Here is a 16,299-nt window from a genome sequence, read left to right on the forward strand (position 1 = left end):
AAGGAAAGTCCCCAGTCTGCAAGCTCCGAAAAGATAGAGAAAACTGCTATCTGATTGTCTGATGTTGATTGTCTGATGTCTCATTGTCTGCCCTTTTTATGGAATTCTGGAACTGTTTTACTGACGTGCCATACTATAAGCATTATATAAAAATAATTTGCAACTGGCCACTCAAATTCTCAATGTGTTAAACAAGAACAAGCCACTATTTTGTCTGTTGTAAAATTGGCGATTGACAGGCTATCCATAAATAAAATGCATCTTTATGTTATTGGTTTGTCAGCACCAGAGTACCCTGTTCGTGGGGTATCACCGACGTGATGAACAACTGAAGCCTTAATCAGTGTTGATGTTTTGTCCTACAGCTGCTATCTAAGTGATCTCTGTTCCATGGCGTAGAGAATCAACATAATGTCCCTGTGTATCTACCAAGGTGAACGACAGCTGTCAATCTAAAGTCACGATCAGACAGATAGAGAGTCCGGGAAATCACGCGCGGCGACATGCATCGTCAATTTACACTTTATAGCAATTAAAATTGAAATATTATCAATATCCAGATTGATTATTCAGACGGGGTGAGACATCAGCACCCTGAGGATAATTAAGCGTCTTCATAGAACTAGTACATCTGATATCAAACATTGCTCGGACAACTTGACGTGCACTAGGGGTGATGAAAGATGTCTCCGATAATCACATCTTGTTATTGGAGGGTTATCTTCTTTTCCTAGAATATTACTGGTAGTGGCGTTAAACATCAAACAATCAAGGGTGGTGGGGTAGCCTGGTGGTTCAAGCGTTCGATCGTCACACCGAAGACTTGGATTCGATTCCCCTCATGGTTTCAGTGTGTGAAGCCCATTCCTGGTGCTAAAAGCGATTCAAACGTAAACAAACTCACTCACTCACAAACACAATCATGTGAAAGATACTTTACATGCGGTCATGTTTTCCCACTTCGTATTCAGCATAGCTGTTTCATGAAAGGAAATTAAACAGTAAAGATTTGCTTATTTACTAAGTTTAACTAATTCCAACCAGCCTTTAAATGAACGTCGGTCATTGTGCCCGAAGCCGACTGAAACCACTCGGACCCACTGCTTTTCCAGGGTTAATGGCAGACATTTGTTTCAACATTTGTTCTTGACGTTCCGGCTTGTAGTTTGTATCTGAGTCTGTTATGACCACGGCAGTGACCGCGAGGCCGTGAAACAAGTATTGTAACAATTGTAGCATTTTGTTCTAAGAATGAGAAAACAGGTAAATAAAAGAATTAATGGATCATCTTGTCCAATCCTTCACTTCCAACTCACTTTATATCACTATAAGAAGCATTGATATTCCCATGACACAGAAAACCTGTGCATTTTGATCAAAAATGGCACGTCCATGACTCCCACTCACGACACCAGGGAGTCATACTGACCGCGAAAGTCTTATGCCTCGGGGAAAGAAACACTGATATTATATTGCAACATATGCCATATTTGGGATTTCACTTTCTTAGTAAAGTACAAATTCTAGTGCTTTTTCCGGTTGAGTCCCATCCGGGATTCGAACCCGCACCCTCAGAGTCCCTCATGGGACTCAACCGAAAAAAGTACTAGAATTTGTACTTTACTAAGAAAGTGAAATCCCAAATATGACATATGTTGCATTTGACCACTTTCTAAATGGCATCGTGTAAACTGATATTATATTATTAGTAAGACGTTTTCCTTGTTTACTAATGAGGTTTCCTTGTTTTTTTTATATGTTTTCCCTGTTTACTAACGTTTTTGTAACGTGTTTGCCTTGTTTCGTTAGATGTTTTCCTTCTTTAGTAAGATGGTTTCCTTGCCTTGTAATGTCTTTTCCTTGTCATTTTTGCGTTGAAGCATGTAAGTACTTTTACTCGTTTACTCGTAAAATAAGGCAAATAAAATAAGGCAGAAAACATACGAATAGCTGCTGAACCAATACCTCAGACTATAGTTGGCAATAAGGGCGCCAAGTCAGGTATGACGACGAACCGTCGACTCAGCTGGCATGACGTGCACGTGCTTGCCTATGGGCGCAAAGGTCCATCTCAAAGATATTTTATGCCTTTCCGTGTGGTTGAATATGTCTCATCTGTTGATCACATCTTACGTGTCTTTTTTCATAAGGTTTTTGTTTAGATACGTATATGTGTATGATGCCCATAAAAAGCTTAATTCAGCCATCTTATAAAATGTCACAAAATATATCGGTGGCAGGACCACCCGACGACGACAGGACTGGATATTGTTTGTAAATTGTTATGATGTGCCGTTGTCTTACCCAGTTTAATTCCCTGAAGGATTAGGTAAGAGTTCCTCCCGTTCTCCAATCCCAAATAATATTGCTAAGTTCATATATACTAGAATTCTTAACAAAACCTACCTAGTAACAATTACTAGAGGTCTCACAGAAATAAGTAAAAGCCCCTAACCGCACAATATATATAGTTGAACCACTTAGTGTTACCTCTGTTAATCTGCGAAAGAAAGACTAATGGGAAACGGCTTTCCGTGGATTTCCCCAAGCACCATCTGTGACACCCCGTCCTGACACATCGTCTGAGACGGCCCTCCTACCTGTTTCCTTTTAGAGTGATAGTGAGACTCCTTGGTCACTACATCCTTAATAGTTTCACTATTAAAGTTCTTATTTTTTGCACCAGCTATCGTTTATAAGAAAGCGAGGTATAATTATAGAATGGACATTTAAAGAGTGTCATTTGCAATACATTATCAACAACACACACTAATTTGTCATGGTCAGCTCCAAGTCGCTTTGGACTCATTTCTGCAACAATCTCATCTCCCTTTTCTACATTCTCTATCTCCCTACCACTCAGACTGTAGTTAGGCCGAATTTTGTTAAACAGATATTTCACACTATCGCTTGGTAACTACATAAATTGTTGACATACATGCGATTTTTTTCAGACATTACTTCCGCTGTAAACATTTCTGCGTTAACTGAACTGTTTGAGAACTATTCTAGAAGTTGTTAGTATCAGGAATGATGATGACGTATATAACATCTACATAAACCTGCCGTACCATGTTTCGGGGGAACCATGTTTTCGGGGTATTTCCATTTCTCGTAATTTCTTGCGTACAGTGAGATGACAGCGCCACTTGTAAACACCTTGCGTGCAGAAGCTTGCGTCGCAACCGGGAGACAAAATGTTTGAAATGTTCTGCTGTCATGGAAGTTGTGGCGAAAATTTAAATAAAAGTCTACCTTAGAACGTAGTGCACTTTCAGAACCGTCATAAATGTGATCATAACTTTTGAAGTAAAGATCGCAACTCGAGATGCTTTATCCATTAGGCTAATATCCATTTACCTATATCTGTTTTGTCTTGTTACTGCCCACGACAACAGATTTGGTCTGCTACTGTCGTGGATTGCGGCCAGAGTGAATTAAAGTTTAGTTCGGATAACACAAAATTATTCTTATCAACTCCGTGGCAATTAATTTCATATGCGACTCATCTGACTTTAATCAATGAAGAGCCGACAACTGGCTCCCTGTTGACATCTGGGCATTGACTGGCCAGTCATTATCCAGAAACTGATAGCCAATGAAATCGCATTTCTTCTTCCATGGTACTATATAAAGGGCCAGAGACAAACCTGGAGCATGAATCAGGCCTTCGTTCATCAACAGCCTTCAGCATGAATTATTCAGTAATCTTCCTCATCTTCGTTTTTGTCAACACGGCTGGTGCAGCGTTCACCCGTTCTCATGTCAACTGTGAGTATTATGGTACAACATAATGAAGTGAGGTAAGATGAGGTGAGGTGAAATGAGGTGAGGTAAGATGAGGTTTAACGTCGTACTTGGGTATATGTTGCTCACATGAAGACGTGCATGTGTGAGTATGTGTGGCTGCTTGTTAGTCCAGACTTGTGCTGGTTTTATAGTGCTAGCTCACTGAAATACCATGCCGCGGTTAAACACGAATACCACACTCAGACACATTACACTGACTTCGAGCCGACCAGTCTTTGTCCTACCCATTAATGCCGAGCACCAGGCAGGGACGCAACAAGTGTCATATTTTAACGTCTTTTGGTATGACGTGGTCGAACTCGCGACCTTCCGGTATCCGGGCGGAAGCTCTAACCACTACACCATGGAGGCGGTCGCACACCACCATAAGTGTATGAATATTCTTTTGCGCTCCCCCTTTGCAGTGTTAAAACGTGTACTTGTATCACGCACCTCTCCGTTGTAGGTTGTAGTAGCAACGGGAGATGTGTCTAAAGCACGTCTGTACAGAAACACTCATTGCAAGGCTTTTCTTTGTAAGAAATCATTTGAGGGGTCACATATTTCTACTCTAGGTGTCCCAGTTTCAACCTGGTTTCAATACTTTTTCTTTTTACTTTTTTACCCACTTCAGTTAATATCATTATGCTTAAAGCATTCGCTAGGGTGGTGGAGTAGCCTACTGGTTCGTCACGCCGAAGATCCGGGTTCGAATCCCCACATGAGTACAATGAGTAAAGCCCATAAACTCCTGCGGTCATATTGCAGGAATATGGTCAAAAAGTGGCGTAAAACCAAACTCACTCACTACTCACTCACTAATTCACACTAAAGTATTCGTTACGTTGCCAGTTCCACCTGCAATCGTTGTCTTCTTCTTGTGCCAGATCGACGAGGAACACGCGGGAAGAGTGGTAACACGGGAAGAACTGGTTCTACCGGAGAAACTGGGGCAACGGGAGTCCCGGGACCAACCGGTTACACGGGAGACACGGGAACGGACAAAGGTTACACTGGTGATACAGGGGATGTCGGACAGAAGGGTTACACAGGTGATACAGGCGATGTTGGTGAGCAAGGATACACCGGAGACAAAGGGTATACAGGATACACGGGAGCCACAGGCTACACTGGCGACACTGGAGATACTGGAGATACTGGCGCCGCAGGGGCTGCCGGAACCACTGGCAATACAGGGAACACAGGCGTCCAAGGATCAAGAGGGTCTGGTGGGATTCGGGGGGCTACTGGCACACAGGGGGATACTGGTAACACCGGGTCCACAGGTTCAACTGGGGATACTGGATCCGAAGGGGCGACCGGCTTGACTGGAAATACCGGAAATACGGGTGCTAAGGGTGCCACTGGAATTGAAGGAACACAAGGCGTCACCGGCCCTCGGGGGGACCGCGGACCTCAAGGGTATACAGGTGATACAGGAGGAACTGGTTACACTGGCGCTACAGGAGACGACGGAACCATGGGTTACACAGGTGATACCGGGATCACTGGAACAAGAGGTAACACAGGCGTTCGGGGAGACCGAGGAAGTCGGGGAACAAGAGGGGCCACAGGCCAGGATGGTGATATGGGCAACACAGGAGATACGGGAAACACGGGGCCAACGGGGTCGACTGGTGCAACTGGTCCAAGTGGCCCTGGTTTGAGTCAGTTCTGCAGCTGGGCAGTGAGAACAGACACCGTTGGCATTAATGTGAAGAATGCTTGCGGATCACTTGGATTCGATGGTATGTTGTTCCTGGTTTTACTCGAGGTTTGCATTTCGTCTGTTAGCTTGTTGTTGGTTTATAGCAATATTAAAGCTATATGACGGTGGTCTGTAAATAATAGAGTCTGGATCAGACAATCTAATGATCAACAGCATGAGCATCGATCTTAACAACTGGGATACGATGACATGTGTCAAGCAAGTCAGTGAGCTTGGCCACCCGCTCCCGTTAGCTGCCTCTCACGACAAACATGGGCAACTGAAGACTAATTCTAACCCGGATCTCCGCGGATCTTGTACTAAGGCTGATATGTTACATCTAAAAGCATGCATCGTTTCATTATAATTATCATTAGTAGAGTAGATGCATTTAAAGAATGATCTTACCAAAGGTACTTCACCACTGAGGTGATCTAATACTGCATTAGTTGCTAAATATGAAACATTCATTTCATTTTTTTTCTGTTTACAGGTAGCATTCCATAATCACCGTTCCAAAGATTGAAAAACCTGTAACGTTATTTCTGTGAATAAAATGTAATAAATCCTCCATGTTTGTCCCATTCATTATGGCAAGGTTTCTTAGATTGTTTGCCATGCTTCTATCTGTAAGTTGGTGAGTCTCAGTAACCCGATTACCTTCCAACCAACATGTGTCATATTTGGGAACATATGTCATATGTAGTCTAGGCTGCGTACTTTGTGTACGCCTCTGATAAGTGTAAATTGGCACGGCTCCCACGGCCGAAAGCTATGAATACACGATGCCATTTTAGATAGGCGGCTGACTTTGTGCGCTGGCGATTAGGTGCCTAACTCTGAGGGTGAGGGTTCGAATCCCGGATGGGACTCAACCATAAAAGTACTAGAATTTGTACTTTACTGAGAAAGTGAAATCCCAAATATGACATATGTTGCATTTGACCACTTTCTAAAATGGCATCGTGTAACCATACCTTCCCACCAGTATGTCAGCAATGTTATCACTACTATGATATGTGCGTCACAACATAACACCGTCTGTAACGTGACGCTGTTCAGATTTCGTCGAGTTTCACAGAGACTAAGCCCTAAGTTTATTGCCCCAAGGCAAACGTCCCTAGAATGATTCGTCGCCTGCAGCAGCATCTCATTTCTCTGTACTTGCGTACATCACACGAGGGTAAGAAAATCTATGGCTGATGGTGAATTCCGGTTCATCCTCATAACGTCTCTTGCTTTGCCAACACCAGAATTCTCACTCACTCACTCACTCACTCACTCACTCAACCATTCACAAACTCACCTATTCAGTTACCCAAACGACCTCGAAAGATACGTGGCACCTAGGGTCTTGCTCCATCAAAATAGACATCTTAACGCCAAACGTTTTGTCTGCTAGTTCTACATCGCGTTGATAGATGCTCATGCTGTTGATCACTGGATTGTCTGGTCCAGACTCGATTATTTACGGACCGTTGACATATAGCTTGAATATATCTGAGGGCGACTTTAAACAAACAAATAGTTCAACATAGATGGCGCTTGATTATGAATGTAAATCATGATTATCTCTAGCGCATCCATACAAGGCCAGTGCTTCCGTGTTCTGCTATTTGATTTTATACACCTCCAGGTATTTTCGATAATATCATTACTTGAAGCTGTGTGGGACAAGAGATCCCAACAAAGGGGCACCATCAATATACTTGACTGAGCCTATATAGTCTTCGGCTTTACCCATACACCACACCATTATAGCTGAAGTTAAGTGCCATAAATGATCAACTTCCAAGGCGAAAGGCAGAAACATATATATGCACCAACCAAGTCATGACGACAATTTGCTGACTTCATCGGTAGTGCCGCATGCTCCACGACAAACACTTAACTCAAGCGTGTTGGGAAACAAACCTTTAAAGACTTAATTGAAGTCTGAGATTCATTGAAAAACCCAAGAGACACCTTTGAGATTACCATCCAGCAGTCCCAAAACCCGAACGTCACAATGTCCGTGAACCATCACCATCCACAAAGACCCAGCTTAGAACGCATTGATAAGATAATACGTCCAGCACCGTCCACCACCTCATCAAAATACTGTCCTCCCGGTACCTTCTGACAGAGGAGCACAAGTGAATCTGACCAGATCATGACCTATGATGTTGCTGATTTCTGAACTTGCGTCGCTATTGAAGAACCCCTTCATATCGTCCATCAGCGAATCGTCAGCCTGGATTAATCAACTGACACGAATCCTGCACAACGTCTACACACATCATGTGGACATTTCACCTTCTCCCTGTCCCTACAGAAATCTAAATGACCTATTTGGAAGAGGCCCTCTTCACACACGCTGTACAGCCTGCACAAAATCCAAAACGCTCCGACCCGAATCTACTCCAGCCAACATCACGCTACCCTACAAGACCACTCTGCAAATAAGCAGTTGACCTACGAACCAAGCCAGTGTCTACACCTTCACTGGCTCCCAGTCCCTCAGAACCATCCCTCACCATGCTAATTAGGGTATGTTTAAACCGGGACGCGACTTGTCTGAGACCTGACTGCGACCACCGATTGTGTAGTTTGTGCAAACCATGGCCCCTTTGCGTTTATACCGAAAAGGGTGTGCGATTTGACTGCGATCAAAGCATAACATTTTATGGCAACTTGGTTGAGGCTGAAACAATCGGTGTTATGTGCCGCTACTAGGTCGCAATGCGGTGGTAGCTCCTGGTGTGAGCTTCTGCAGAAAGTTCAGCTCAGAGCCAGATCGAAACCACAGCAACAACATCCGCGACTACAGCAGCAACATCTGCGACTACAACAGCAACATCTGCGACTACATCAACAACATCAGCCAGATCGAAACCACAGCAACAACATCCGCGACTACAGCAACAGCATCTGCGACTACAGCAGCAACATCTGCGACTACAGCAGCAACATATGCGACTACAGCAGCAACATCTGCGACTACAGCAACATCTGCGACTACAACAGCAATATCTGCGACTACATCAACAACATCTGCGACTACAGCAACAACATCTGCGACTACAACAGCAACATCTGCGACTACATCAACAACATCTGCGACTACAGTAACAACATCTGCGACTACAGCAGCAACATCTGCGACTACATCAACAACATCTGCGACTGCCTTGAGTACGAGCAGTAAGATTGTACTCGCGACTAGTCACGATCTTTGCGACTCCATTTGAGTTCGTTGCGACTTCAGTACCACGATGGCGACCTACTGGAAGACCGCATTGAGACCTATCCGACTTCCACACGCTGTTTGACAGTTTTACCAAGTGCTCTGGAAACACTCAGAGGAACACGGATATCGACTCTAGGGATATCGTCTTGGCCCTTGTCCTGTAGACTGAAGCCGAAGCAGAATTGAATGACTTCATTATCTACGCCTTGGCAGTAATCAGACAACGTGAAAGGACATAAGAACATAAAGTATGGATTTACAGCTTCTTCATCATTTACAACAAGGCGTTTTGGGGCTACGTCTTGCCGCTTCGTCAGGTGAATAGCGTCTCTATTCACCCCATGACGGGACAGGAAGTGACACAGAAACGTCTTGTTATAAAGTAATACTGATGTTGTAACTTCATACGATGTTACGATCCAACTTTTAAATGTCCATCAAGCACCAGTGACTCTTTCATTCTGATGATACGACCTTGTGCGCCAGTTGTCCCCGGGAGTCAGGGTGTTATCAACGTTTTCTATCTTTTGATATTTGATTGTAATCTGCTAAGTAATCACCGAAAAAAGTTAAGAGTCCATGCCTTAATTTCTACTGTATTGTTCTAATCATGCAAGTTCCTCTTATACTCAATATATCATAAAGCGTGTGACTGGTCTTAGAAAAATATCAGTCCTGCTTTACAAAACCTAGTCGGACATGTTTAATTGTAAATTTCGAATTTTACATTTTGACAGTGTTCACGTGCACATCATGAAACACACTTGCTCGAAATGGCGTGTTTGCATGAAATTCAAGACAAAGTAGTAAATGGACCAATCGTATTCTAAATCTGTAAACACTGATATAAGTGACTCCCAAATAGCATGCCCCTACTATGCAATATCACAGTTATTACTTACAGTGGAAGCTGTCAAAACCGGCATCTGACCAATCCGGCAAATTGTCAACACCAGCATAAAGTTTCAGTCCTAACCGTGGCTTGAACATTTATCATCAGCTCTACAATCCATCATGCTGACTCCTCCTTCAGTCCCGATTAGTGCCAGTTTTGACAGCTTCCACTGTATTCCCTCATTTTAACGAGAACGAATGCCTTACAACTGACAGTGAAGTGGTTTGCATAATTGTTTTGCATAGCAAAGCAGAAAAGGGTTAGTATTGCTTTTGTTCATTTCATTGATAGATTTTTTAATTTGTAGCTGTCTGTTTAGATTTTTCTTTCCTTTTTCTTTATTTTTGGTGTGTGTGTGTGTGTGTGTGTGTGTGTGTTGGATTTATGTCATAATTGTAAACTTGCGATACACACTGAGGAAGGTGCCATGAATATTTTTTAAAATAAAACCAAAACAACTACTTCCTCCACACAAAACAGCTCTCCTGGCATTTAAGCAAATACATAGTATAGAACCTAAGTAGTATTTGTTACAGTTATTAGCATCTGTGACTCAGACTACAGTTAAGTGCAAATCTACCTTTTAAAACGGCTGCCGTTTCAAAGAAATCTAGTTTTTGACAGAATGGAGAAAAACAACAGTGTTAAGACATTTGACGTCGTCTCACAATAGGCACTGCGGAAAATCTTAATTATGAGTCAATTCTACCGTGAGGCGAACTGAAATGTCTGAACACAGTAGGTTTCGTCTTGGTTTGGTTTGTGACAGAGTTACTCTGCAAACTCTAAGCTTGCCCCGTGTTTAGCAAACTCTCAGCTGTATCAGGGCTGTACCGCACACCCATGAAGGTAATTGACCCAATACGGCTGAGTCTTACAACTTGTGAGTCGACCATTAAGGAACAATTATTTAATTATTTCCCAAAGGGTTTCAGTCAACATATCTTGGATATCCAGTGATTATAGGAACCTATCAACATATGCTTGCGTTAAGTGGCCACATAGTTGGATGGTCAGTGTGGTTTGAGATCGAACCCGGTAGCATGCTCAGAATATCAATCACTGTTTGTCTGGTTCAGGGTATCACTAAAAAGCACACATGCTTCGAAATACTGCGAATCCACACAAGCAAGCAACAGTGTTGGTAGTGGTAGACCTTTCGGTGGTAGAAGAGACAAGACAAGATTCAGAAACAAGATATGCTTATTATCAACTCGTTTATTTTCCACGTATCGGTACAGACGAAATAAGATAGTTTGACCAGAATTACGGTCCTGAAACACAAGCAGAAAAATAATCACTCACACCAGGACATCCTCTCGTAAATGGACAGTTGTTTGGTATTTGTGCTCAGCATATCTTTAAATGAAGATTTTTACATTGACACTTTGCCGAAACCCGTACAATTGACCGCTCTATTCAACCCAACTACCCCCTTGCACGTGTACCCTACATTTTCCTGTGGAACGTATTGTATATTTTCGAATCTCACAAACGTACTTGTGGATGAATATGAGAGTGCTGACCCAAGAACATAGATTTCTACTGGTTACTTTCTGATGTATTGTCATGAACTGCACTCAGTAATTTACCTTAACCGTAGTAATCACACAAGGAGAAAGCCCACGGAGATGCAAAAACACTGGTTTTATATATCTCGGTGCAGAAAAGTTGAAACGAGGGTGAGGTGTCCCCAGTAGCCCCCCGAGCACCGTCATTGCCAGCCATTCCAGTATCCCCCTGCTCTCCCTGGGTTCCTTGAACACCCTTGGTGCCTTCGTCGCCGGTGTTCCCAGTGTTGCCCGTTGCACCAGTGAAGCCGGTATAACCTGTGTAGCCGGTGAAGCCGGTGTAGCCCTGTTCACCTGTAGGACCTGTGGCGCCGGTGTCACCAATCACACCTCTCGTGCCTTCATCGCCTTTAGCTCCCTGTGTACCCTGGTGACCCTTTGTGCCAACTTCGCCTGTTACACCAGTGATTCCAGTGGTGCCTGTGTCTCCGACAGCCCCTTCATATCCTTGTTGCCCCGTATTCCCTGTATCACCAGTGTTGCCCGTTGCGCCAGTATACCCGGTGTAACCAGTGTAGCCAGGGCTTCCGGTATTTCCGGTGTCTCCGGTATCCCCTGTATCGCCTGTATATCCTGTATAGCCCGTGTAGCCGGTAGCCCCGGTGTAACCAGTATAGCCCGTATAACCCGTATATCCGGCTTCGCCATTAGCCCCTGTGACTCCTACAGCCCCTCTGTCCCCCATTGTTCCTTTTGGGCCTGTGACTCCTGTGTCTCCTTTAGTACCCTTTTCTCCCATAATGCCAGTAGCTCCCTGGACACCTTGTGCACCTATGGTACCCGTGACGCCCTTGGTGCCTGTGACCAGACCGGTGGCACCTGTTATGCCAACTAGCCCTATATGGCCGTCCATGCCCCTTGTTCCTTTAACACCTCGAGTACCTGAAGAGAAGAACACTTGTTTATAAATGTAGTAGACCAGTAGTAGCAGTGGATGTAGACTTAAATGCCACTGTGTGGATGTAGACTTTAATGCCACTGTGTGGATGTAGACTTTAATGCCACTGTGTGGATGTAGACTTTAATGTTAATTGTCAAATATACAGTTACTAGGGTGCCAGAAATTACATTGGATGTTGAGAACCAATATAGGTAGCCAATCTGTATTGCTTAATTTCCCCTCACCAGTATATATTTGGGCTATTCCAAAACATATATAGGCGTTGGTGTATATTTGATGTACGATAATGGGATGTAATGGCAATCCAGCACGAATAACGGAATGAAATATTAAACCTTGCACACCGGTCACACCAGTAACAAATGTCTCCACCGTGTTCCCAGGGTCTCATCTTCATACTCACTTATTGTCAAATGGGGTGCAACTGATTGTTTTTACGGCAGTGTCCGCAATGAATCCACACAGTAAACGTGATCTACACATACTACATAACGCTTAACAGAACATTCTCTGGAACGCCAGTACATCTACTGTTTTTGTAGGTTGGTGGTTCACCTGACGTCATACTATATTGTAGTGTAAAGTCAAATATATGATGTTATTCCAATAATACCAGTATTTGTTGAGTGTGCCTCCGAGGATGTTTCGGTAGGGAAAGGTAACTGACGAGGGGCACATGTCGTTCCCCAATTCCTTGCACCTATCCACTAACTCAGAGCTATCTCTGTGACAAACAAATGGTGCAACAAGTCCAAAACCAAATAGTTTTTCCTTTACAATTTATGTGAGCCCCCTAATGCTATTAGTTATTACTTACTGTTCAGCAGTAAATATTGGGAATACTTACCACGAGCACTTGTAGATCTGCGTCTTGTTCTCGTGAAGGAAGCAGTTGTCAAGGAAAGACTGACCACACACAAGGCAAGTATCAGTGTTTTCATGATCATTGTTGGAAGACACAGGGACTCAGTGACATCAACAAAGCGGAGGATGTCTTATATACCCACAGGACTGTGGTCACCAGCAAATTATCCAAGTCACGTGATTCGCCTGGTAAGTCTTTATTGGCTAGAGTCAGATCTACAATATTTTCATTCAGTGAAGTGTTTCATTATCAACCAGCCTCCCCGCAACTAAGATAAGAAACTCGAATTCATTTGTAGATCTATTTGTGAATCTTGAAGATTTGTATCTCTCCTGCAACACGTGCTCTCTCTTAACAGAGAGGTAAACTTAAACGTTGCTTCGACTGAAATTTTATTAATGTACACAAGAGCATCACGCATCATGTATGCAAAGTTGTATCCAAAAGTAAACTCATTGCTCTTATTTTGATCAAACGCAGCAATAAAATACGCTTCAAAAACAGTAGGGTAACCTGAACTTTCAGTTGGGATAGGAAGTATAAACATTTAAGGAATTTTCAAAGACAGACCTCTTATGAACGCATCACCATTTCTGTTTATCACCACCCTGAACTTAATGCATTGGATACACGTGACTAGGCAGTAGCCCCATAAACGCCCCACACACTTGTTTGGGGGGATCATTCTTACATCATCATGTTTCAAGAACCATTACTGTACAAACAACTGCGGTCATAAGGAAGCGCAAGTGATGATGCACCCTCAAAATATTCTTTATCACCATATCACCACTGATCCACTCCACTATATCTCTCAACCGTAAATTAATTATGAAGCTTCCTAGGTTTGGAGAGTATATGTTCGAGCCACTGGTCCTGCTACAGCTGGACCGCTCAGGATCATGGGACTGGCCTCAGGTTCCTGCACGACATCCCAACGATCCCCCCTCACGATTCTCACGATCTGTGTATCCGTGTTTCTGTGTACACCATGTTTATTTATCTACGTGTCCTTGTCTCTGTGTACACAGTGTCTGTTTATCTGTGTCTCCGTGTTTCTATGTGCACAATGTCTGTTATCCGTGTGCCCATGACTGTATGCGATCTGTGTCACCACTGAATGTTGTAACAGTTTGGAACAATGAAGGATAGCATATGCTTCAGCAAATATCAACCCGTCAGGAATATCCCGTTCTATTCTATCATAATCTCGGGGGGTTGTTTTGTTTGTGTTGTTTGTTGGGGGTTTTTTTTCTTTAAAAGTGAGATTGAGATAAAATGAAGTTCAATTATCAAGAAAAAATACATAAGGAGTGTTACGTCAGGGCTTTATGTTACACGGTAGGTCAGTTTCACAATAGTTCCAGACAAGGCGACCAGTATTTGATACCCAGTGTTGGTCAGTGTCAGTGTCAGATACCCAGTGTTGGTCAGTGTGGTAGACACGTCAACACCCATATTAGAATTGACTCAGTAACCCATGCTTGTTGTAAGAGGCAAGTTAGGAATCGGGTGGTCAGGCTCGCTGACCTGGTTCACATATGTCATCGTATCCCACTTGTTAGGATCGATGCTCATGCTGTTGATCACAGAATTGTCTCGTTAACCAGCTTAAGTTGGTTATTCTCCTGTTGGAGAATCATGTGTGCTCTTGCATAGTGATCCTATCATATGGCATGTTATCAGATAACAGCTTCAATCCACTGGGGATTCGACCTTTAGCACCACTTTGAACACTATTTCAGTTGAATTTGAGAAGTTAATTTCCAAGATAACAGACTAGCGAGAGAGAGAATGTGTTTGTATGGTGAAGCTATATGTCCACGTAGATTGATCCATCGACAAGATATGTATGACTGAACCCGCAACGCATGCTGGTTGATCGGTGAAAGATAGATGCCTTAAGATTTCACTAATTGATTAGCTGTTAGTTCAATTACAAATTTTAATCAATGCCGCTTCATAAGGCATGTTCGCCTCCCCAAGATTAATCACCTTCATTGTGTGACATATGCCACTATACGAGAATCTCGTTAAACCAGATGTATTTACTATTCTCCTCAACAAACTAAACGGAATAACTGCTCAGCTCCGACTTAAATTTCGATGAAACATAGTTCTAGTTTCACAGATGTACGATCCTCACGAATCCTCACCATCCCCTTATCTTCACAATTCTCACGATCCCAAGCACCCACACGATCTTCACCTTCCTCGCGATCATCACGATCCTTACGTTTCTCGAGATCGCTATGATCCTCACCATCCTCATCATGCCACCCCCACCCTTACCCCATCCCTAAGATCCCTACCATCCTCACGATCCCCGCGAACATCACCATACCCACGATCCCCACCATTCTCACGTTCCCCACGAACATCACCATACCCACGATCCCCACCATTCTCACGTTCCCCACGAACATCACCATACCCACGATCCCCACCATTCTCACGTTCCCCGCGAACATCACCATACCCACGATCCCCACCATTCTCACGTTCCCCGCGAACATCACCATACCCACGATCCCCACCATTCTCACGTTCCCCACGAACATCACCATACCCACGATCCCCACCATTCTCACGTTCCCCGCGAACATCACCATACCCACGATCCCCACCATTCTCACGTTCCCCACGAACATCACCATACCCACGATCCCCACCATTCTCACGTTCCCCACAATCTTCACTATCCTCATCATCCTCACAATCTTCACGATCCTTACCATCCCTATCCCCAAAGATCTCAACAATCCTCACGCTTCCCATGATCCTCAACATTCTCGCCATCTCCAGGATCCCCATGATCCCAAAGGTCCTTACCATCCCCAATATCCTCACCTTCCCAACGGTTCCCACGATTCTCACCATCCTCGTCATCTTCACGATCCCCGTGATCCTTAAGATCCCAACAATCCCAAAATTCCTCACCATCTCCACGGCCCCTACCATCCCAAACATCAGTTCAATCTCGGAAGCTGAAGTAGTCACATATGATTATGTTAACAATAATTTGAAAATCATCAAAAAATGTGTCCACAGGCACATCTCCATGCATTCGAAAAACAATACCAAGAAATAAGCGCCTTTGGGCCCGCCCCTGGGTTTATCCTATAGCTTGCACGTACAGCCTGTAGGCGCTGCTTCTTCTAACGCTGGTTAGAAATATGGAGCGGTGGGGTAGCCTAGTGGTTAAAGCGTTCCACCCAGCCCTTAGCTGTGACGCGTTACGTTAACGATTTTAAAAGAATTTGGTAAACATGCTAACATTCTCAGGTTTATGGCAACATCAGTCAAATATACGTTACGTTTCTTTTACCTTTCCTGTTTCT

General features: G+C 43.7%; 3 protein-coding genes across 3 annotated transcripts; 1 reads left to right on the forward strand and 2 right to left on the reverse strand.

Moving 5' to 3' along the window:
• The first annotated feature begins 3,692 nt into the window (after positions 1-3,692).
• Positions 3,693-8,684, forward strand: LOC137274607 (collagen, type I, alpha 1a-like). Its single transcript, XM_067807893.1, has 3 exons — positions 3,693-3,771; positions 4,677-5,563; positions 8,253-8,684. The coding sequence occupies exons 1-3, from the start codon at positions 3,693-3,695 to the stop codon at positions 8,682-8,684; spliced, it is 1,398 nt and encodes a 465-aa protein (XP_067663994.1).
• Positions 8,685-11,214: 2,530 nt separating this feature from the next.
• Positions 11,215-13,040, reverse strand: LOC137282051 (collagen EMF1-alpha-like). The gene is made up of 2 exons (XM_067813803.1): positions 12,941-13,040; positions 11,215-12,074 (listed from the first exon to the last, which is right to left on the reverse strand). Exons 1-2 carry the CDS (start codon positions 13,038-13,040, stop codon positions 11,215-11,217), a joined length of 960 nt encoding a protein of 319 aa, XP_067669904.1.
• A 2,189-nt stretch (positions 13,041-15,229) lies between these two features.
• Positions 15,230-15,847, reverse strand: LOC137274612 (U1 small nuclear ribonucleoprotein 70 kDa-like). Its single transcript, XM_067807907.1, has one exon. The coding sequence runs from the start codon at positions 15,845-15,847 to the stop codon at positions 15,230-15,232; it is 618 nt and encodes a 205-aa protein (XP_067664008.1).
• Positions 15,848-16,299: the final 452 nt, after the last annotated feature.

Source organism: Haliotis asinina, chromosome 1, assembly GCF_037392515.1.
Source record: "Haliotis asinina isolate JCU_RB_2024 chromosome 1, JCU_Hal_asi_v2, whole genome shotgun sequence".
Lineage (NCBI taxonomy): Eukaryota > Metazoa > Mollusca > Gastropoda > Lepetellida > Haliotidae > Haliotis > Haliotis asinina.

Excerpts from the sequence above, each read along its gene's own strand:
- LOC137274607 (XM_067807893.1), top strand. The coding sequence starts at position 3,693 with ATGAATTATTCAGTAATCTTCCTCATCTTCGTTTTTGTCAACACGGCT. Across the intron at positions 3,772-4,676 it reads CACCCGTTCTCATGTCAACT|ATCGACGAGGAACACGCGGG; the intron begins GTGAGTATTATG and ends TTCTTGTGCCAG. Across the intron at positions 5,564-8,252 it reads TGTTCCTGGTTTTACTCGAG|AAAGTTCAGCTCAGAGCCAG; the intron begins GTTTGCATTTCG and ends GAGCTTCTGCAG.
- LOC137274612 (XM_067807907.1), bottom strand. The coding sequence starts at position 15,847 with ATGACGAGGATGGTGAGAATCGTGGGAACCGTTGGGAAGGTGAGGATA.
- LOC137282051 (XM_067813803.1), bottom strand. The coding sequence starts at position 13,040 with ATGATCATGAAAACACTGATACTTGCCTTGTGTGTGGTCAGTCTTTCC. Across the intron at positions 12,075-12,940 it reads CAGATCTACAAGTGCTCGTG|GTACTCGAGGTGTTAAAGGA; the intron begins GTAAGTATTCCC and ends TCTTCTCTTCAG.